We start from the raw sequence: 23,843 nt of genomic DNA, 5'->3' as shown, positions 1-23,843 counted from the left end.
GTGCAGGTGTGAGTGCAGACTCTGTACTGAGTGTGAGTATGCAGGTGAGTGCAGACTCTACTGAGTGTGAGTGAGTGTGCAGGTGTGAGTGCAGACTCTGTACTGAGTGTGGGTGAGTGTGCGGGTGTGAGTGCAGACTCTATACTGAGTGTGAGTGTGCAGGTGTGAGTGCAGACTCTGTACTGAGTGTGAGTATGCAGGTGAGTGCAGTCTCTACTGAGTGTGGGTGAGTGTGCAGGTGTGAGTGCAGACTCTGTACTGAGTGTGAGTGAGTGTGCGGGTGTGAGTGCAGACTCTCTGTACTGAGTGTGAGTGTGCAGGTGTGAGTGCAGACTCTGTACTGAGTGTGAGTGAGTGTGCAGGTGTGAGTGCAGACTCTCTGTACTGAGTGTGAGTGTGCAGGTGTGAGTGCAGACTCTACTGAGTGTGGGTGAGTGTGCAGGTGTGAGTGCAGACTCTGTACTGAGTGTGAGTGAGTGTGCGGGTGTGAGTGCAGACTCTGTACTGAGTGTGAGTGAGTGTGCAGGTGTGAGTGCAGACTCTGTACTGAGTGTGAGTGTGCGGGTGTGAGTGCAGACTGTACTGAGTGTGAGTGAGTGGCAGGTGTGAGTGCAGACTGTACTGAGTGTGAGTGAGTGTGCGGGTGTGAGTGCAGACTCTGTACTGAGTGTGAGTGAGTGTGCAGGTGTGAGTGCAGACTCTACTGAGTGTGAGTGAGTGTGCGGGTGAGTGCAGACTCTGTACTGAGTGTGAGTGCAGGTGTGAGTGCAGACTCTGTACTGAGTGTGAGTGAGTGTGCGGGTGTGAGTGCAGACTCTGTACTGTGTGGGTGAGTGTGCAGGTGTGAGTGCAGACTCTGTACTGAGTGTGAGTGAGTGTGCGGGTGTGAGTGCACACTCTTAGCACTGAGTGTCTGAGGAGGAGTCTAGTGGCTTTTGCTATTAGGGTGACTAATAAACAGGCATGTGGTATGTACTTCAGAACTGTTAGGGTAGAGCTAACGTTTACTACAAATGGGTATGTTCGGTTATGAACTTGTCACCTTGGTTTGACTGTTCCATATGAAATAATAAATATCAAGTGTCATAGCACCCCATCAGCAATCTGATTGTCAAATACATTTAAAATATAAATAGGCATTTGTGCTTAACACTGGGTCTTGACTTGTAGCTCAGTGGGTTTGCTGTAAGTGTAGCACTCTTCTCTTTTTCTCCTCGATGAAAGAACTAATTTAATCCACTTGCAAAGAATTCCGTTTGTATGTATGAGATCAGCTGTTGTTGCCTCTGTCCTCAGCTTGTTCTAGCCACAGAGACGACCTCAGTGCTTATGTAGCCCACAGCTGCCAGGAACTGGAGAGTGAGGCCGTCCCACAGTGAGGCTTCTCTGGCCAGGTCTACAGAGCAAGTTCCAGGGCAGCCAGGCCTGTTTGTTACACAGAGAAACCCTGTCTCGAAAACCAAAACCAAACCAAAAAGTCATCTCTCCTGTGCTGTTTTCAGTATGCTCCTGACTTCTCCTTTACCTGCTGGTGCTGGACAGTGTTTTGGCATCAGCTCTCTTTAGACTGTACAAATTAGAAATATTTCTTGAGTGTTTTGATTTAATCCGAATTCCAGAACACTCGGCTTTTATGTGCTTTGAAGTTTATGTATAACTCTTATAGAAAAAAGAGTTTATAGGAAAATAAAAAATTTTTATAGTGGATTTACTTTTAAATGCGTTCTGGTAAACATAGATTTGAATATTATAATTCATTTTGCTGGGTGGTGGCAGCGGTGCACACCTTAATCCCAGCATGTGGGAGGCAGAGGCAGGTGGCTCTCTGAGTTGGGGACCAGCCTGGTCTACAAGAGCTAGTTCCAGGACAGCCAGAGCTACACAGGGAAGCCCTGTCTCAAAAAACCAAACCAAACCAAAGCCAAAAAACCCCACTTTTGCATTGTGTACATTCTTTAGGTAAAGCGTGTGACACTGGCCCATCATACTTACATCCATTTGGACATTTGTGGGGCATATGCGTGAATCACTTATTCTCTCTCTAGATAGCTTGTCTACAGTCGGATTCTGTAGACCACTAGAACAGCTACTCATTGTCAGTAGTCCTTCAGGGAGCAGTTGGGCCTCAGAAGCCCCTTCTCCTGTAGTAGTTACATCATTTCTCCCTTTCCCTTTCTTCCCTTTAGCCCCTTCCTTGGCCCCATCCTTTGTTCCTCTCTAATTCATGGTCTTTTTGTCTTTGTGACCGTCACTCACACACCACAATGGCACACACACTGTTTAGTCTGCATAGTGTTGCTTGTGTGTATGCACATTCAGGGCTGGCCAGTGGTATTGGATAAACAACTAGACACTCATCCCTGGGGAGTTATTTCTCCCCAGCTTTTTTATATTTTTAAAGTCAAAGCCAAACACTAAAAGAAACTTACTATCAAATCGTGGAAACTGTCTACAGAAAAATTGGGTAGTTTTAAAAAAAGTTAATTTTTGAGGTGGTCTCATGTCTAGTGCAGGCTGGCCCCAAGCTTGCTGTGTGGGTGAGGGCGACCTTGAGATGACAGGTCTCCACCACCTGGGTTATGTAGTGATGGGGCAGAGCCACGGCCTTAGTTACGTTAGGCAAGCACTCTACCTGTCCTCTGAGCTGCATCACTATTCCCACAGGCAGTTTTATTTAAAAGTTTAAAGTTAGGGATGTCCTGTTACTGAACTGGTCCAGAAGTACCAAATGGAGAAAACTGTTCAAGAGGATAATTCACATTTATTTGGCCTTTGTACAAAACTAGTAAAGGTGAGAGATCTCAAGTCTTACTAAACAATTTGCATGTTACAACTGTTGCAGTCTCAGGCTGAATCCAGTTGCCGGGGATCCCCCTCTGAAGCAAATGCAAATGTCCTTTGGATGTGCTAGATTGCCTCTCTGCTCATGACTAGTTTTAGACCTGGGGTACTCATCTCATAATAAAAAAGTTATAGATACCAGGCACCAGCACTTGGGAGGCAGAGGCAGGTGGATCTCCGAGTTCAAGGCCAACCTGGTCTACAGAGTGAGTTCCAGGACAACCAGGGCTACGCAGAGAAACCCTGTCTCAAAAAAACAAAACAAATAAAAAAGTTAGACTAGTGAAATAATAGAAGTTTCTTCTGAAATATAGGTCAAATTTCTGCTTAAAATACCTGTAGTTCAGGGCTGGTGGGATGGCTCAGTGGGTAAAGGCAGTTGTAGCCAAGCCTGATGACCTGAGTTCAATCTCCAGGATCTTCAGCACCAACTCCCTGCAAGTTGTCATCTGACTTTCACACTTGTACACACACACACACACACACACACACACACACACACACACACACACACACACACCGAGTGGGTATGGAGGGGGTGAATAAAATCTAGTTTTTGAAGAAAAAATTAAAAACTACTGGTAGCTTGGGATTCCACTCTTAAGACCGGGACAGAATCACGTGGAGGACCTGCTATTAATTTTGACTCATGTAAAGAAAATGCCCTTGAGGACACAAACTGCATTTAGATGACTGGATGCATGCTGCTCTAATATAAACAGTGTAACACTCGGGAATATCACCCCAAATCCAGCATAGCAGTAGGGGGTAGGTACAAAAATGTGGGATGATATGTAGGCAGTTTCAGTTATATTAGTAATGATTTCTTTTAGCATATGTGACTATTAATTGTATCTTGTATATCAGCAATATGAGAAGAGAAATCTGAGTGGTTTTCCTAATCCGGGAAAGGAGAGCTGTACTTGAACTGTTATCAAGGCTCACCTTCCTCCTTTGTTTACCTTGTTAGGAGCCATCTAATCACACAACTCCAACATTGACGTATAAAATTACATGATTGTGTTTCTTTTTGGGGAGTGTGGATTTTGGAGTGAGACAGTATGGATCCTGGCCTGTTGTTTAACATGTCTGAGTCTTTTAAAGAAATTAATGAGGGGTAGATCATACTTAGTTTGTATTTGTGAGGCAGATTAAATGATAAGGAGGGGTCTTGGTGTGTGTAGATGCCCTGTGTACACTGCTCTGTTTGGTACTCTTGAGTACACTGTCCAGGGTTGAGCACGTGAAAATCACGAGGAGAACAATTCTTAGTTGATTACGTACATGCGCGACTTACATAAAGTTGTGTTACATTGTTTTAGGAGGACTTCCGGCTGCATTTCAGAAATATCTCGAGAATCATGGACTGTGTTGGCTGTTTTAAGTGCCGCCTGTGGGGGAAGCTGCAGGTGAGTCTGGCTCAGTCGTCTTCTTCACTCTGCTGAGACGCTTTCTTATTTGTCCTTTCTTCTTCTTTTGTTTCAGACTCAGGGTTTGGGCACTGCTCTGAAGATCTTGTTTTCTGAGAAACTGATAGCAAATATGCCAGAAAGTGGACCAAGTTATGAATTCCAGCTAACCCGACAGGAAATAGTATCACTGTTTAATGCATTTGGAAGGTTAGTGTTAATGTACTAACATTGTTTCTGCTAGCTAACTAAGTCTGACGTTAACAGGTACATTTTCAAGTAAAACTAGGAATGTCCTTTTTACTAAAATTGTCTCGTAGAATTATATGATCTGATAAAATACCTTAAAGAATATACAGACATACAGTTACTACTTAATTATTTCCATGTGTTGATTTTTATATTCATATTTAATTTGCTGACCGAATTGGGTACTGTTAAATAAATTTGTACATTATAATTATTTTGTACATTCATACATACATTTATACATGGTATTTTGTTTTGTTCTCACTATGTAGATCTCACTATGTAGCCCTGGCTGGTCTGGAACTTACTATGTAGAGCAGGCTGGCCTTGAACACAGAGATCTGCCAGCCTCTACCTCCTGGGATTAAAGGCATGTGTCATCAGACCCAGCTTATTTTAATTATCTAAAAGCATTTTATTGATATCATTTTTGAAGGGTATGGAAAGTCACAAATATTTCAGTGAACTTAGCATTATACAAAAGATTCATAATTCTTTAGAAGTAATTATTTTCTGCCAGAATGACTTGAGGAAAAGCACGAGAGAAGGAGGATATGTAACAGTTTTAAACGTGGCTCATGTAGCTCAGATTGACAACCCTTTCTCTTTCTCCAGTGCTGGGAACTGAAGCCTCGCATGCTAGGCAGCATTCTCCTATTCCCTCAATTAACATTTTTAAGGGCTACATTTTTTTCACTTAAAAATAATATTAAACATTTTAGGATTGAAATAATTGGCCTTAAAAATTATTTCTCTAGCATCCAGGAGCTTGACTGTTTGATTTAATTATGTGTTCTACTTTTATCATACTGGAAAGCAGAGTTAAAGTGCATGTAAAAGGGAACGTGCAAAAATATACAGAACAGATTTTACTATATATAAAAATGGGTGAAAACAGTTTGGTCAAAGCTATTCTCACCTTTTAAAGATCAATAGCTTTGATCTTTGTATATTAAGTACTAAATAAAGGCATATTAGTTATTCTACTCTTATGTTTCTGGACATTTAAATACTTATTTTAATGTTTCTATATTTCTGTGTTTGTATTATATATTTAATACAAATTATAAGTACACTTGTGAATACCTAAAATATTGAAGTATTTTATACTTACACACTTAATATATCATATACTAAATATTGATGTGCTTTAAATAGTATAGCTCTGGATATTTAAAATATATGTTTATATAATTTTATATGTATATAATTTAATAGTTCAGTATTAAAAGTTAGCTTGTTTGGATAATAGCATATTAGGTTTGCTTTTCCAGGTAAAAACTAAAGAATATAAGTAGATTTTATGTACCTTTCAATTTATTGAAATAAATTACTTTAAAATTTTTATATACTCTAAAAATGATTAACAGAAAATTCATGAAAGTGTTTTTGAGTGGAGTGTTTCTTGGTTACAGGATTTCTACAAGTGTGAGAGAACTGGAGAACTTCAGGCACTTGTTACAGGATGTTCACTGAGGAGGACAGGTGGAAATGTCCCTGTTTCTGGACAGGGGAGGCCAAACAGTGGAACCTCTCATTACAGCATGACCGCAAAGGCCAAACGTTTCTATAAAGCTGCTTTTGTAAAAGGAGAAATACATTGTTTTAAGTAAATGACGTTTTCAAAAATTGTGTTCATGTTTAGTATTATTGTGAATAAATGTATTTTGATAATGTACAAATTTTAATACTATACAAAGGTAAAACCACCAAACTCCCATATGATAAAGCTAGGTGAATTATGTCTTAAGCCTCTCAAATTAGAGTTGTATTTAAGAAATGGGATAAAAATAAATCTAAGGTAACTGTGGCCAGTGTTTGATAGTAAAACTCTAAGAGGCTCACCAATAAACCCAAGGTCAACAGCCTAAAAAACACCAATGCATTTTCATTTGCCTTGTTTGCAAAGAAAATACAGAACTCCTAGTTAGATTTGAATTTTAGATAAGCAACTAGTTTTCTTTTAAGTGTAGGTATGTTGTATGCAGTATTAGAGCTCTATTTATATTAAAAGTAATTAATTTGTTTTAAGTTCAGGTTTAACTGGGAGGCCTGTGTTTTCCTGGCTACCTTAAGATACACTGGTGTGCAACATTCCTTTCAGAGTTATATAGCTATTTTGATTGTGCTGTTTTGGTATGTAGGGAAGTAGAACAACTCAAAGGCACAGAAGATTTCTAAACATTGTAGAAAGATGAATAGATTATATATTTATTCTCATATTGCTTCCCCTAAAAGTAAAATTTTGGGGGAAATTTTATTTTTATATACTTTCAGATTTACAGAAAAGTTTCAAAAACAGTATAAAAAAATCTGTTTTACTCAAATTCACTGATTGTTCACCTGTGTTGTAACGTCTTACCCTTTCCCACACTGGGGATTGAGCCCAGGACCTCAGGCATGGTAGGCTAGCCCTCCAGCCCTGACCTGTATCCTCAGGCTTTGCTTTATCTTCTATGAGATGTAGATACCCTGTTTTTATTTATTGTTTGAGAACTAGTCATGGGCATCGTGCTTTAACCCAAAATACTTCAATGTGATGCTTGGGAATTTCCTAAAAATGATTTTTTAAGGGAAAAACAAAACCTTACAAATCTGAGCTAAACTACTATAAGCCTTAAAATAAGGAAACATCTCACGTCCTAGTCACCTAAAGTTTGAATTTTGTTCCCTTTTTACTTGTGTAATCATTGGGTATACAATTCATGTTTTTTATACATCAAACTGATTTCTTTTGCCTCCATAAAATGGGAGTATAACTTAGATGAGTTTTCATTAGTTAAAGTTTTTCACTGAGAACAATATTTTAAGGGGCTTAAGAATTTACATCACATGGCAATTATAAATTCTATGTACCTCAAAATTATGCCCCCTTTATATCATATATATAGTGTCTGCGCAGTTAGGACAGGTTGAGATGTCACATAAGAAAAGCAAGATTTATATATGTAATGGTTAGAAATGTCACTTTACACTGCTGTGTATCTTCTCTGTCCCTAAGACTTGGTCCAGTGCCAAGCTTATAGTTGTTGTCTAGTATTCATTGATTGAATATGTAAGTATGTATTTAGCATACTCTAAGTGAATGATCATATAACTGTTTAACAATGTGTCCGACTTTCTCATTTTTTTCCCTTTTGAATAGGGTAGCAAATGAAAGACGTCATTAATTAAGTCTGTTTTCTTAGGGACTCATAGTACTATGTGATTACCATATACAAAGGTATTTCAGCAGCTACTGTTTGAAAAACCTCACTGCTTTCACAGGCTGCTTCCCACTTGATTGATGCTTTGTCCTCTGTCCCTCCAAATGAGGCCTAACAGCTTAATTTTAAGTCTACAGACTGCAAGGATTCAGGCATTACGCTGGCCTGCCCCTGTCACCTGGCAGAATGCACCCAGGCAGTGCTCTGGTCAGCCCAGTGCCCTTTAAAAGAAAGACCTCCGGCTACTTAAGCTTTCTTTCCACCCTGTTCCTGCTGTTCCCTGGGGCAGACAGGACTTTTCCAATCTCCCTCTTCTCTTCTGTCCTCTGTCTCTTTACACCCCCCCCCCCAAACTTCTCACTTAAATTGTCTGCCTGGCATGCTTGTCCCTCTGTCTGGGTCACCCTTGCCTGCCATGGAATCCGCCAAGGTCCCCCTGGCGCTTTGTTCTCACACAGTTAACAAGCCATTTCTTAATTTGAACTTTTTCCTGTACTTGACACTCTTGACAATCCCTCCTTGAAGCCCCTATGCCTGTGTGTCCTTGCCTTTCCTCTGGTCTCAGTTTACCTAAATGTCAATCCTCAGACTTCCTGTACTCAGTCACTGCTTCTTCACTCGTGGGTCATTTCCATCCAGTGATGCCCAACAGATGTTAGCTCAGACTTCAGTCCGTTTTCCTGCCGGACATGCTTCTCTGTACCGAGTCTCCTTACTTGGTTAATTTCAGAACCATTGCTCCGTTTTACGGTTCATTCCTCTTCCTCTTCCTGTTGGCGTCTGAGTCCTGCGGATTTTACTGCCACCTTTCTCTTCTACATTCTCTTTCATTTGTGTTACTGTTACCTAAAGGACTGCCTAAGTCTATTTCCTCATCTCTGTTGGTCCATACCACCTGATTTGGTTTTCTAGAAGCATTCAAGTGCTTGGTGTCCAACGTCCTCCTCTTGTCTTTGCCACTATGTTCTGATAAGAGTGTTAAAAGTTTTTCTTTTGTCCAGAGCTAGATCTCCCTCCAAACCTGGCATTGAGAAAACCATCTGGGAAATTCCATGCATTCCTGAAATTGTCTTTGAAATTACACCTGTCCCCTTCCTATGGTCACCACTGTAATTGCAACCTACCTCTACTGAAATCACTTATTGTACTGTATGTTTTATTTTTTTAAGTGTCTTTTACTAGAGTGTGAGCTCCTTAGGGGCAGGAAAAGAAACTGTTAATTTTGGCATCTCTATAGCATAATGTTTGGCATAAGAGCACTTAATAAATGTTTGTGAATTAATTGCTTCATAGTGACAACTGTACCTCACTGTAAGTGCCCTAACGGCCTTTGCTTACAGCAAGGATCAGTAGACTTCAGGGTGGACAATAAAAATGAAAATAACTTAAATTTTAGTGTCTTTGGTTAGTCATGAATGGAGTCTACTGTGTAAACAAGTTTAAGGGAGGAGGCAATATCACAGGAGATTCTTGATGAAAGCATAGTGGGATTGTAGACTAGACAAACTAAGGCTCTCAGGAGATGTTATTAACCATTTTATGAGGATTTTTCTTAGCTTAAAGTTTGAATAAATGTTCACCTAATGACACTACCATTTATGAATATGGTACTTTATTTCAAACAGACTGAAATATGTGTTGTGATCCATTTGTAATGATATTTTTGAAAGAAACTGAATGTATTCCATTAGGGATATTATAAAAAAAATGCCTCCAAATAAAAGCACACTCATTAACAGTAGTGTTTTATTATAATTTAGTGAACAACAAATAAATACATTCATTGGTCACAGCTATACTTTTGCAACCAGTTTGAAACTGAGTGTATAGCTGAGAAACACTGCTAAACAATAAAAAGGCAATTACACATAAAAAAGCCACTTTTGCTATAAATTACATTGTCCATAAAACTACAATCAGCTACAATAGGTGGTTAAGAGTTTCAAAATCAGTAGTATCCCAAATGAAACAATAAGAACAAATATTGCTAATCACGGCAGAATTATACACTTAAGCCATGAATTTTGACTTTCTAATTAATGATTGTAAGGAAGGGCTGGAGTTGCCGTGTGCTTCAGTGCAGGTGGACGGGGAACTGTAGCCCTTTGACCTTATGAACAGCTCCCTCTGGGACCAAACTTAAAGTGCTGCTAGTGCTTTTGAATTTTTAAGCAAACACTGGGGCAGATTTCTTCTTTGGTGATGTACTGTGAAATGTATATAAGGAGACAAATGTTAAGAATTTAGGTACTTTATAGGCCAAGTGTGGTGGCACAAACCTTTAATCCCAGCACTTAGAAGGTAGAGGCAGGAGAATCTCTGAGTTCACTTGGCCAGTCTGGTCTACACTGAGTTTCCAGGACAGCCAGGAATATATAGACTCTGAATTTAGGTAATTGAGTCAGTGATACATATAATAAACTAACACGTCTCAAATTCAGTGTAGTCAACCAGTGCAGTGATAAGAACTAAGATACTTTATCTGAAGAGTTTAAGTAACCTTTGTTTTACTTTGTCAACCAGGGTGTTTGTGTAGAGAAGCCTAACTGGGAAAAAAATGAGTTAGATACCTAACATCATCAAAATAAACAACTGGCATTCTGAAAGGTAAAAAAACTGAAAACAATCCACATGTGTAGACTATTGTTAGGTTGTCATCATAGTACCAAGGCTAACTTCTGTACTATAAAAGTTTAAATAACTTGTTACAGTAAGAACTTATAAACAAATGCTGTATACTTTGTAAGTATGCTTCCGGTTGAATTTAAAATCGATTGTTCATAAAAAGAAGAAAAGTATTTGGCTTTGTACCATCCTCTCAAAAGCTAGAAAGGATTAACAATATGTTCTTGAAGATTTGCATCTTAGATTTTTGTGAAGTTGTTGCATTAGTTAAAAAGCTGGAAGATTTTAAGTATGAGTACAAATAAGACAGTTTCTAGTCACAGTAGACAGAAGAGGGCAGCTGTGTTCATCTCAGTTCCAAAGCAGCTGGCAGATCCTGTGTGGGGTCATCTCCACCTGTGTGACACCTCCTAAGCTGCCTGTCCCCTCGAATCTGAGGTATGCATTATCTGATTTCCATGTGGACACAGGTAGAAAGTGCATTTTAAAATTGTGTTGTCTTGGCCTACTGCGCTGTGTGTGTGTTTGAGTGCACATGCGGGCACAAGCACACCTCTTACAGTAGCATATTTAAGACAGTTTTAATAAAGTCTTAACCACCTCCTAACACTTCTCTTCTTTGCTTATTAATCCAGTGTTGGAATTGATTGGAATGAGTTTAATTTGGCTAAGCCCATTTACAAGGTATAAAACGTGAAAAATAAAGACGGGATTATACATCTTACAAAGTACTGCACTTCAGTTCACTGCAAAACGTCTCTTGATTTAATTTACCTGAGGACAGTCTTGACTCAGTAGGTAGGATTTGCTCCATCTCCTTTTAGATAAATTGAAAACTTTTTGAAAACATACTGCTTTTAACCTACCACTTTTTTAGTGAACAATCCCTAAATGCATCTGTAAACTTAGTTAGTCCCAAGAAGTTCTACTGAAATCCCCTATGCAAAAGTCACTATTGCTTCCAGAAGAATCATGCTTAAACTGCTACTTACCTTAGTCGTACAAAACAGCTACTTGACCAGTCTTTCTCAAAGCCACACTGTCTGTACTGGCTTTTTGTTCCTCTTGAAGAGACTGCTCTGGCTTTCCAAAGAACACTGCCAGCCAGCAGCACCATGAAGGGTTTCTGCTATCACTTGTTTAAAATAATGGAGTGATTTCAATTGACAATTTTTTCAAGGCATGCTTTAAAAAACTGTCTTCAGTATTACATATTTTTAAAAAGAATGATGCATTTTTAAGCCTTAAATCTGTGCACTGATCACATTTTAAAGCTGTAATTGGGTAAGGATTCCATGTAGAGTACACCTTAGAATTTCTAGGTTTTGATTTTTGTGGAAAAACTGCCTTCCCGTCAGGTGTACGATACTTTTCTGGTGTGAATACTCCAGTGTGGCTTTGGGGACTGCAGAGTATTCTTTCTGAACACAGGTAAAAGTGCAAATATGCAAATGTGCGTTTGACATTCAAAGTTAGGAGGTTCTGAGGTCATCAAGTACCTTAGCATCCAATCTCTCCTCCAAACTTCGAATTTCACTATGCAGAGGTCAAAATGAACAGCTGTATTTTGAGGTTCCCCACGAAACACAGCTGTATTTCCAGATTTTGCTAGTTGCAATAGATGATGCAATGTTGATGTAGATGCTTTTAAAGATGTTGAATACACATACACATTCATGAGAAGCAGTTCAGGAACCCTGCTGTGGGAAAGCCCTCAGTTTTGTGGAGTTACATACAAGCTATGGTGATTCCTCATATCTCCATTACTGCACGTGAAGAGCAAAGGAGCAGTGTCCGTTACAGGTCCATTCAGTGGGGGCGTGACTATGTGTGTGCCGCTGCCCCCAGTCATGGTGCCGTACCAGCCCAAACTTTGTGAGTTTGATAGACTGCAACAACAACAAAAAGAAGTCAGAGGGTTAGTGTGCAAAATAACATCATCTTTCTACACAACTTAACGGCTTCTACCTGATACCCTCAGACTTGTAACACATATCACAAAACATATGATTCTCAAAAGTGGCAGAATGTGACTAACAATATTAATATTCTCTACGTGTTAAGCATTGTTCCAACACAACTGTATGTACATGTACCTTTAATTCTCAATTCAAGCCCACAAGACAGGCTGTGTTATAATCCCTACTTCAGAGATGAGAAATAGGTTAAGTGACTTGTCCAGGTGACATTAGAGTTATTGAAAAGGAACCAAGCTGAGAGAGTCCTGCTGGTGCATAAGGCTTTCTGAAAATTTTGGAACACTATCGGAAAGTTTTCATTATTTATTTTTTGACCTGGAGGCGAATACACAGTGTACAGAAATCCTTCCCTGCCCAACACCGTGCATGCTCTCACTCTGGAGACAATATGGTACCACTTTACTACTACCTTTTTAAAGAGTGATATACTGGCTTCAGGTCACTTGACTGTTGTTCATAGAGCATGTGGTACCACGTGGTTAAGACCTAATGGATTAAGCCACAGTAATACAAGATCATATGCCAAATAATCTGTTTAGTGGGTGGGCTAAAGCTCAGAGTTTTTTTGTTTTGTTATCAATTTCAATACTAAATCAGCCTAAGTGACTAGTGATGTCTACCTTCCTTCTCGAGAGCTCCCCAGTCTTGGCAGGTCATCGTCACTGTCATACCGTCTTGGATTGTCGAAAAAGAAAGCTCTGGAGCTGTAGCTGTGGCTGCTTACCATGCCAGCGGGTGCCTGTGAACACAGTGTTAGAGACTGGGTGAAGGTTAGAGACTAGAAGCTGGAAGTTTTAGCCTCAGACTTACTAAAAACAGAAACTCCAGATAAATACTCCAGGCTTTATACACACACACACACACACACACACACACACACACACACACACACACAAACAAGATTGAGCATTGGGGGATAATATATCTTACCAGATTCTGGCTTAATCTCTGTGCCCGGAAAAACAGTACCACCGACCACGCTGGTACGTGCTCCCACAGAAAGAGGACCATTCCAAAGATGATGTAGTCTCCTCCACTTCCATCTTCTTCACCAGCCTGTCCACAGAGCATGGCAGAGCAAGTTTCACACTGGTTTTATATTTAAGCAATCACCTGCCTTGCACAAGTGCTTCAGGCTGGGTGAGCTAACATATTAAGTATAAACACAAAATCACTGAACTTTGCTGTATTTTGTTTTTTTTTTCTTTTGGGACTTTTCATGTAATTGTTATTTTCCCTTCAAGGAACATAACAATACTTTTCAAAAAAAAAAAAAGAACTACAATAAGAGAATTAAAATGTTTTCAATATATTAGCTTAGAAAAATAATTTTAGTCCTTAGATAATGCAACATGATGTCATTGGAGGCACCATAGTCTGAAGAGGGTTAGTTGTAAGGGACTACTATTCTAGCTGCTCCATTGACATGATAGCACCCCGAGTCATGCCTGCGGAGAAACAAGACATGCTAAGTAAACCAGCACAGCTGATGTTTAAAATAAGCTTTGGGGCTACTCTATATTAGTTTCTATCCCATCAGATTCTGGGAGAGGAGAAGCAGAAAAAGGAGTGAGAATCTGCTGCATGGAATCACATGTGAGAAGTTCATCTCCTCAGTCAGTGAATGAAAATAGTCTCCTAGAATTCCCTGGATTCAGGGCAAAGTGAAACTAATACAAAGATATAACATCTAATTGTCAAACTGTACTTTTAGGAAGGAGATGGAATATGCTGAGAAGTTAAAGATGTATAGCTACAATGCTATGAGTTACAGTAAATACATGGACACACAAAGAACCATTAATGCTCTTTGCAAGGCTGATAAAAACAGATTTTAAAGCAAGTAATTACTTAGATATATAAAACTGAACAAAACATTAAGTTTTTATGCCATTCTTTCATTCTCACAGGATATTAGCCATATTCACTGGCTAATGACAGACAATTACCTAGAGATATTAAACTATCATCCTTTAAAAAGTTAGTAAATAGGCTTATGACTAACAGGTTTCTAGCACTATTATTATTTACAAAATAAATGATTTCTTAGATAAAGCTTTCTGAAGAGTGATTCCAAGGTGTCATATGCAAATGGGACAATTGAAACAGTTTTAAACAGAGATGGCATAAAACCACATCTGAGGGCTGGAGAGATGGCTCAGCAGCTAAGAACACTGGCTGGTCTTCCAGAGGTCCTGAGTTCAATTCCCAGCAACCACATGATGGCTCACAACCATCTGTAATGAGATCTTGTGCCCTCTTCTGGCCTATAGGGATACATGCATACAGAACACTGTTTACATAATAAAAAAAACCCCACATTTGAGCAAACATCAAACATTCTTGCTAAGACTAACTTATCAGCTGTATCAACTGGAGACTGGTAATATGTGACAGACACGTACCTTGTCTGAAAGATTGTCCCAGCCATAATTAAATGGACTCTCTAACGTATCCTGTGATATGGTGATCACTACCAGATTATAACAAGCTCTGGAAGAGTAGAGAAGAATGACTACCGAGCCGACGACGACAGTCTGGCACAGAGACATACCCTACAGCGATGAGAAGCACAGGCATGGTTTCAGCATGGTTGCTATGGGGATCGAGCTGCTCATTTGCATACAGCACAGTCACCTCTTGCAGAGTGTCCTGTAGTCCCTGTACCCCCCTCCCTCGGCCAGGAAGCTGAGTACACCTCCTCAGTAAACTCTTGGTATTCTGCCTGAAGTTCCTGCTCCTGAATTGCATTGTGTTTAACAAATATAAGTGCTTCACCCACTTGCCAAATGGCAGCTGAAGGAAGATTTTGTTGTGTCAAAGTTGCCTTATTCCTGTAGAAATACATGAACAGACAAACTGACTGAAGACCTGAGCCGTAATTAATTCTAATCAGTGTAGTCTATTTCAAGTGGGTGGGGAGGAATGGAAGCACTAGTCCCTTTGAGACATTTTTTTTTCTGATACAAGGCAAGACTAGAAGCTCAGCTCCTTGCATATTTACTCCATTTAATATATTAGGAAATGGATGATAGCTTTTTGAGTGACATTATGTTGTTAACAAAGTAATCCAGGTACTCAATTATGCTTTAATGTGTAACAGTCTAAACTACAACCTTTACCATTTCCCCAGAGATAGAAATCCCTGTTACTTCATGGTTTTCAGCTGTATTGAGTACAAGGAAGAAGACTGTGATATTACTGTTTTCAGGGACTCTCAACCTGGGGTCTTTATTATAATACAGTTGGTTTCCTTTGTAATCCTCCATATTTGACACCACTGCCAAAGAGACTGATGCATTTTAAGTAAACACTCAACGTGGTATTTTGGAAGTTTGTGTTCAATTGTCACAAGCTTAAGGGACAATTACAGCAGTTAGCACACAAGGTCCAGGATTGCTAAATGACCTGTAAGTAGGAGAACTGTCCTCTGTCCTTTATGATATTCATGAAGAAAGACCAGTTTTATAATTATCTGGCCAGACCTGAACTCCATTTTGTATGCTAACATGTTTGGTAGTTTGTTTCCCATTTTCACTGTGATCTGAAGCCACGGCACCTGCCCTGTTGAGAGGGCTCCCTTTGCTTTTTGTGCTGGTTCATGATCATAAGTATTGATGAACATCTTCCTAGAATAAGGACTTACAGCTAAGCATGGCACCTATTCAATGTTCAAACAATGCCACATGGCCCTAGTAATATGGCACTGTTTTGTAGACTGGGAAACAGAATTAGCCTGATTCAGGATTGTTTCTGGGCTGTTTTGAATTCTGACTCCATGTCAGAACTGAAAGAACAGACTACACGGATAAACTGCAACTGCAGCTCTGTGGAGTCTCTCTCATTGGCTGCTCTGCGAGCAGAGTCCTGCTGACTTCTGAGCTGTTAATTTCTTAACTCTTAAGGCATAGGACACATTTTCTTACATTGGCACTCTTCACTGAATGTCCAATCCTGTATGAACCAGATATTTAAAATACTAGAGGTTATGTCTCAGTATTATGCTCTATGAAAGTTTAAATTCACCTTTTCAAAAAAAGAAAAAAAGCAGATGATTTCAGTTCATGTGGAAAACCACGCAGTGGTCACTAGGAATAAAAAACCCACAGTGTCTCAAGTACAGACTTTAGGGCTCCAATTAGGATGTTGGATGCTAACACTTGTTCCTGTGTTGGATTATCTAATTTCTCTTCTGTGGACCTCAGTGGAAGAATGAAACTTCACATGTGGATGATTAAGACAGTCTCCATGACCCTGATACTAATGACCAGAGAGGGTACCACCTCTTTGAAGTTGGATAAAGACCTATGGATGTTATCTTTTACCATTTTTTTTTAGGACATGGTTTCTCTACGTAACCCTGGCTGTCCTGGAACTTGCTTTGTACACCAGGCTGTACTTGAACTCAGAGACCCACCTGCCTCTGCCTCCTGACTGCTGGGATTAAAAGTGTGCTCCACTATACCTGGCCCTTTTTTATGTTCTTAAAATGAGTTACTCTTTGTACATGTTTATTAACTCACTGAGTATGTTAAAAAAAAGGAGTGTTCTAAAACTTTTAAAATTGTAATAAAGGCTATTTTTTTTAAATAAAAAGTTATAATGACTAAAAAGAGTTTGTGTAATTTAAATACATGACAATTTTCCAGAATTACAAATAATTTATGGAATTCCTATTATAATTATGGAAATTACATCAAACTCATATTTTGTTTTTTTTGCAAAATTTTATCAAGAGTTCAATTATTTCATAAAATCATAGCACTAACATCAATATTGCTTGATGTGTATGAAAAATATCCAACTCTGTCTCTGCCACCACTCCATTCATGACTCTTATGGCTAAAGACAAATATCTAATTATATCATGCCCCCAAATTTAAATATTGATGTATTTGCTAACTTCTTTTATTTGCTCTTTATATGTTAATTATGGTAACTACATTAAATTTTATTTGTATAATAGGTTAAAATAGATTGATTTCAGGATAGAAAAAAGTTACTAAAATACTGGCTCACCAGATAAATGTGCCTGTTAATCAATTTTTAAGTCCTGAGTTTGATACCCAGAACCCACATGATGGAAGGAAAGAAAACTCCCATGACTTGCCCTCTGACCTCCATACATGTGTGCGCACATGTACACGCACACAATAGATAAATATAAAAAACTTAAAAGTTTGTTCCTAAAAGGGTATATGAGTTCTGGCAGTGCCGAGATTCATTATTATAACTGACTTCCTCGTAAGAACAGCACATATTATAAGTATCTGAAAAAAAAGAACTAAAAAGCAAAACAAAATAACTTGGAAAGATGTTGACAGTAGAGTTTCTTTGAGACAACCCAGTGTATCATATCAAAACATTTGTTGGATAATACATGAAAAAATTAAGTTTGAAAAAATAAAAAGATAAAAACTTCAGTAATATGTATTTTAATTTTCTGACCCCCCTCAAGTTAATGAAAACATCAACCTAGAATCAATCCAGAGTTTAAAAAATTATGAGAAAATATCTCACTATGCTCCCCAGATATTCTTGAACTCTTTGAGCTCTAGGGAAAGTCCATCTTAGCCTCCTCAGTGGCTGGAACTACTTTGTCCCATGGCACCCAAGCACCCTGCTTGGGTTAGATTTTAAAGGAACATATAATTGAAGAAAAGTGTGTAAAGAAGAGCAAAACAGAATGCTGTAAGAATTACCTAAGTTAGCCACTAAAGTGCAAACACACACACACACACACACACACACACACACACACCCCAGAGATAGAAAGAGAGAGCAAGAGTGAGAGCACTCTGAAATAAAATAGGCTAACTTTGCTTAAACCTATAGTGTAAGGTTGTTTTTAAGAGAAGAAAGGACAAAGTACCAATAACCATGAAGCAATTCATAAAACAACTTGTAGACAAAATTATTATATAAAACAATGGAAGAAACCCAGGGATTTAGAAGACAAAAGGGAGTTACCCTGAAAAGCTCAGGATTAAAAAATGAAGACAGATACAACAACTGTGCTTGCTAAATTTCTACCAAGATATAGACCATCATCATCAATCCAGAGTTCCCAACCGCTGTTCATCAACAGCCAATCCCTAGATAAAAACACTCCCATTTCTGCTTTTCAACCTAGTTCTGCTTCTTTGAGAGCTTCATATAAATGCAATTAACAAATATGGACTTGTTCGCAGGTTTCATTCAATTTGTGTCTCAGTGTCATCAGCAGTTACCTCCTGTCATTGCTGAGGGTGACCAAGTCTTGATGCTTTGCCATGGCTTTTCCTGGGTTAGCACTTGAAAGGCTCACTTTCTAGAAAACTCTAAGCAAACTGGGGCAGTTAGTAACATCAACTCCTCTGATAATTACATCAGTTTGGTTATAATGACAGCCCGTTCATGTGCATTTCTGTTAATGGGCAGCTCCTGTGAACACTTCTAATCTTTCTGTGGATATATGCTTTCACTTCTTATGAAGAGATACCCAAGAGTATTTCAGAGTTGTGTAGTAGGTAGAGTTTCAACTGCTTTGAACAATGATCACATCCTCTTCTGACACAGATATATAATTTTATACTTTCAACAAAGTCTCAGCTCTAGTTGCCTCATACAGTTGTCCTGTCCTAGATCCTGCCAGGGTTGGCAAGCTTTAAATTGTCATCAACTGCTGGATGTGCAGCAATGTCTTGGTTGACTCTACCTCTCCATGATTAGGGATACTCTTTGGCCTTTTGTACATTTGTGAACAATCTATTCAAACCTTTTAGCACATTTTAACTTTGGATGTCTTTTAAAAAATTAACAGCATTATAGACTTTTTTTTTTACAAATGTTGGATAATAGCTCCTTGTTAGATTTGTGAATTGTAAATATTTTTGAAGCCTGTGGTTTGCCTTTGTATTTTTTTATTTTTCAGTTTAAATTTAGATAAGAAACAAGGTTGCTTCACAAGTAGCCTTTGTATTTTGTTACTCTTGCCTTTTGATGATATTTTAAAATTTAATTAAACTTGGTTTTTCTTGGTTATTACTCTTTATGATCTAAGTAATCTTTGCTTGTATCCAACTTGTACAGGTCTTGTTTACTTTTAGGAGAGTTTGACTTTTTTCCACTTTGAACTTGTATACATACATTTAAGTATGTATACATATGTATGCATGTGCATATATCTAGATATACACATGTCTATGTAGATGTATGAGTGATAGATCTAGGAGGTTCTACTTTATTCCATATGCATGTGCATATATCTATATATACACACGTCTATGTAGATGTATGAGTGATAGATCTAGGAGGTTCTACTTTATTCCATATGCATGTCTAGTTGCTCTGTCTGTACTCGTTAAAAATAATTCCTAGCCGGGCAGTGGTGGTGCACGCCTTTAATCCCAGCACTCGGGAGACAGAGGCAGGCGGATCTCTGTGAGTTTGAGGCCAGGCTGGACCGACAGCCTCCAAAACAATACAGAGAAACCCTGTCTCATAAAACCAAAAAAAAATTCCTTTTCCATTTGGATTGCTTTTAGCATCTTTAACAGAAATCAGAACACAACAGAAGTGTATAAATTCTTATTCTGTTGTACTGATCTATTTGCCTATTCTTATTTTTAACATAACTTTATTATAATAAACTCACAAATGAGACCATTGCACATCTAGATTAAGTAGTTGCTCAAATGAATACTTGGCTGTCCTAAACTCCATGCATCTCAGTAAACTTCTACACTGTTAGAAATGCTATTCTAAAGCCATGGAGCTTTTGCTTAGAGTATGAATTTTCACTGTGACTTACGTATTGATATATCTCTTATCCTCTTTCACATCTCACGTGTGCTTCATCCTCATGCTGTCCTTCCTTACTGTCTACTCTTAGCCTTTCTTGGCCTCTTTTCTAAATGTGATACTATATCCACACTTAGAGCTGTTTGCATATAAACACACATACATTATAGGCTATGATTTGCATATGAGGGACAGCATGCATTTACTTTTGAGTCTGGGTGACCTTATTTATTAATATTATACATCCTAAGTTCATCCATTTTCCTACAAATTTCATTTTCTTTACAGTCATATTATATTCCATTTTGTGTATGAACCACATTTTCATGATCACATTGTGGTGATATTTTGTTTGTGACCTAACAAATAAAGCTTGCCTGAAGATCAGAGTGCAGAGCTAAGCCACTAGTTAACCATAGATGTCAGACAATAGTGGCACACACCCTTAAAGCCGGGTCCTCCAGAGGCAATGGCAGATGGATCTCTGTGAGCTCAAGGCCACCCTGGGCGACAGGAGATTTATCCACAGCCCAAAGGAGAAACACTGCCAGGTGGTGATGGCTCATACCTTTAATCCCAGTCCTTGGGAATCACTCTCCTTTAATCCCAGCACTAGGGACGTGGAGATGGAGACGGAGTGGTATGGCTGGGCATAGAGGAATATATGGTAGGAGGAGACAGGAGTTTAAGGCACTTAGTCTGAGGATTTGTAGGGACAGGATTGCCCCTTTGGTCTGAAGTTTAGAGGTAAGAACTAGTAGCTGGTTGCCCTGCTTCTGATTTTTCAGCTTTCACCCTCTAATTTCTGACCAATTGGAATTCATGCTACACACATTTCATCTGCTGATGGACATTAGATTGGCTCCTTTTCCTCGGTAAAATGTTTATTCCAGCATCAATAAACATAGGTGTGGAACTATCTCCATGACAGGAAATAGAGTTCTCTGGGTATATGCCTAGGAGTGGAATAAGTAGTTCCACTTTTAATACTGTAATTAATCCATAATCACTGTATTGATTTGCACCTCTACAGCAGTGAATAAGGGTTCCTTTCCCCCCACATCGTCTCTAACATTTGTTGGCAAACTTCTGATGAGAGCCATTCTGACTGGGGTGAGGTATTATATCAAAGTGGCTTTAATTTGCATTTTCCTGATGTCTAGGGATATTGAGTACTTTAAAAATAGTTTTGGGGCTTTTTTTTTTCTTAAACCGTTTCATTAGCCCATTTGTTGATTGGCAGTTTTATTTGCTGGGTATTTGACTTTTGCATCTTGTTATAAATTCTGGATCTTAGCTTCCTATTTGAAATATAGAAGCTTCTTAATTTCATTTGTTGAGACCTGGGGCTACTTTCTGTGCTAATGAGTTTCTGTTCTGAAAGTCCTTCCCTTCCCCAGTGTCTTCAGAAAAGCATTCCCCATTCCCTGTGGCTTTCTCTAACAGCTTTAGCATTTCAGGTTTTAAAGCCTTGTTCTTTGACCCACTTCGAATTGATTTTTATACAAGGTGACAAGATCGTATCTACTTTCATTATTCTGCAGGTAGACATCCAGTTTTGCCAGTACCATTTATTGAAAGGGTTATCTTTTTTCCACTGCAGGCTATTGCCTCCTTTACGGCCTAGCTTTGTTGTTCCACTTCCAGCTCCTAAATTCTCTTTCATTAGTCTACTTGTCCATCTGAGGCCAGTAGTAGGCAGTCTTAATTATTACAGCTTTTTGACTAAGTTTCACAATGATGAATCCTAGATCTCTTTCTTTTCATTTTCCATACCATTACTTACCTATGAGAACTTATATTTAAATTTAATATTTATTATTTTAAATTTATATTTAAATGAAATGGCCCTGTCATCACCAGTAAGTGCTTAGCAGTCATCTATGGTCATAAACCATAATGAACATTACAGCTATAGAAAACTTTCATCACCACAGAAAAATTACAAGAACCCCCCCACTGTTTTAAGTATTTTAGATTTGCTTTTTCACACAGATTTTCAGATAAACTTAATTAAAAAATTATAAGGTAGGACTGACATGCAAAAATCTGTGTACATTAAAGTATGCAACTTAACAAGTTGACCAGCTTGTTCATCTGTTTTGAACTGACTTTATGGTTTGATGGTTCAGTTGCTTGCTGTGTAATGAGAATGTAAATTTAATCCCTAGCATCCACTTGAGAAGATGGGTGTATCTGCACTATGCCTGTAATCCTGGGGCTGCAAATGTGGAAGCAGAATCCCTGGGGACTGTTGGCCAGTTAGTCTTGCCAGATGGCTGAGTTCCAGGTTCAGCAAGAGAGTCTGTCTCAAAAAATAAGGTAGAGATTAACTCAAATGTGAGCATGCTCTATATTATCCTTAGTTGTTCATCTTCCAACAGTTATGGCAGTCAAAGGGGCTACTGCTATTAACTGGCTATTGTGACAATTGCTTAGTGGTGATATCAAATGCCTGTGGTCACTCTCTCAGTTTATAACCTACTAAGGGACAATGTACAGGATGCACCAGGTATCTGGGCTTGGTTTGAGGAATTATTTAGTGAACTGTACCTTTAACACTACCACATGGAAGTCTCGCGTGAACACTGCAAATAGCTCAAGTGAAAGAATATAGCTCATAAAAAATAAACCAAACATTCGTGCCTGGGAACTGCAGCCAGGTTGACTCACCCCAGGAGGACCAAGCAACCAGGAGCCTGCTGAGAGTGCCGGTCTACTCCTGTCCCCACTCAGGGCAGAGGAGAGGGAGTTCGTCAGACCCTTCTACACCCACTGTGAGACCCATCAGAGTATTGGACCTGCTTGCATCAACCAGAAGAGAACTTTGGACAGGAAAGGAAGAGACTCCACCTTTACCCACTGGAAGAAGGGATGGGAAGATGACAATATAAGAGCACATTCAACAACAGAAAAACCAATATGACACCACCAGAGTCTAGGGTCTCTACATCAGCAAGACATCTCAACACAGATAAAGCAGAAGAAAATGACCTTAAAAACAACTTCATGAAGATGATAGAGACCATAAATAAGGAAATGAGAAAATCCTTTAAAGAAATGGAAGAAAAGACAAACCAAAAATCGCAAGAAACAATCCAAACAGTGCAAGGTCTGAAGGAATGCTGGAATTAGAAAAGGTGAGTAAATGATCAAAAACTATAGATGCAAGCATAACCAACAGAATACAAGAGTTGGAAAAGAGAATCTCAGGCACTGAAGATTCACTAGGAGAAATAGATTAATCAACTAAACAAAATCTTAAGTCCAACAAATCCCTAACACAAAATATCCAGGAAATATGGGATACCGTGAAAAGGCCAAATCTAAGAATAATAGGTATAGAGGAAGGTGAAGAAGCCCAGCTCAATGGTACAGAAAACGTGTTCAACAAAATCATAGAGGAAAACTTTCCCAACCTGAAGGAGATGTCTATGAAAGTACAAGAAGCTTACCGAATACTGGACCCCCCCAAAAAGTCCCCTTGCCACATAATAATCAAAACACCAAACATGCAGAATAAAGAAAGAATATTAAGAGCAGCAAAGGAAAAAGACCAAATAACATATAAAGGCAAACCTGTCAGAATCCCACCTGACTTCTCCATGGAAACTCTGAAAACCAGAAGGTCCTGGATACATGTTCTACAAACACAAAGAGACCACAGATGCCAGCCCAGACTACTATTCCCAGCAAAACTCTCAATCAGAAAATAAGATATTCCACGACAAAACCAGATTTAAACAAAGCTC

The 23,843-nt window shown here is 38.8% G+C and overlaps 2 protein-coding genes across 2 annotated transcripts in view; one reads left to right on the top strand and one right to left on the bottom strand.

Annotated features, from left to right (window-relative positions):
• Ero1a (endoplasmic reticulum oxidoreductase 1 alpha) overlaps window positions 1–9,095 on the top strand; it is a 35,797-nt gene extending 26,702 nt beyond the window's left edge. The window contains exons 14-16 of the mRNA XM_005085791.4: window positions 4,164–4,250; window positions 4,327–4,460; window positions 5,915–9,095. Of these exons, the coding sequence (XP_005085848.1) occupies window positions 4,164–4,250; window positions 4,327–4,460; window positions 5,915–5,975 (282 nt within the window). The 3' untranslated portion in view covers window positions 5,976–9,095. The remainder of the gene's footprint in view (window positions 1–4,163; window positions 4,251–4,326; window positions 4,461–5,914) is intronic.
• A 342-nt stretch (window positions 9,096–9,437) lies between these two features.
• Window positions 9,438–23,843, bottom strand: part of Gpr137c (G protein-coupled receptor 137C) — a 53,775-nt gene continuing 39,369 nt past the window's right edge. Inside the window, exons 4-7 of the mRNA XM_005085811.4 lie at window positions 14,715–14,864; window positions 13,240–13,365; window positions 12,930–13,048; window positions 9,438–12,219 (exon numbers count right to left, since the gene is read on the bottom strand). Coding sequence (XP_005085868.2) covers window positions 12,045–12,219; window positions 12,930–13,048; window positions 13,240–13,365; window positions 14,715–14,864 — 570 coding nt within the window. The 3' untranslated portion in view covers window positions 9,438–12,044. The remainder of the gene's footprint in view (window positions 12,220–12,929; window positions 13,049–13,239; window positions 13,366–14,714; window positions 14,865–23,843) is intronic.

This window comes from Mesocricetus auratus, unplaced genomic scaffold, assembly GCF_017639785.1.
Source record: "Mesocricetus auratus isolate SY011 unplaced genomic scaffold, BCM_Maur_2.0 Super-Scaffold_100048, whole genome shotgun sequence".
NCBI classification, from domain to species: Eukaryota; Metazoa; Chordata; class Mammalia; order Rodentia; family Cricetidae; genus Mesocricetus; species Mesocricetus auratus.
This window is presented reverse-complemented; position numbering and strand designations above follow the sequence as displayed.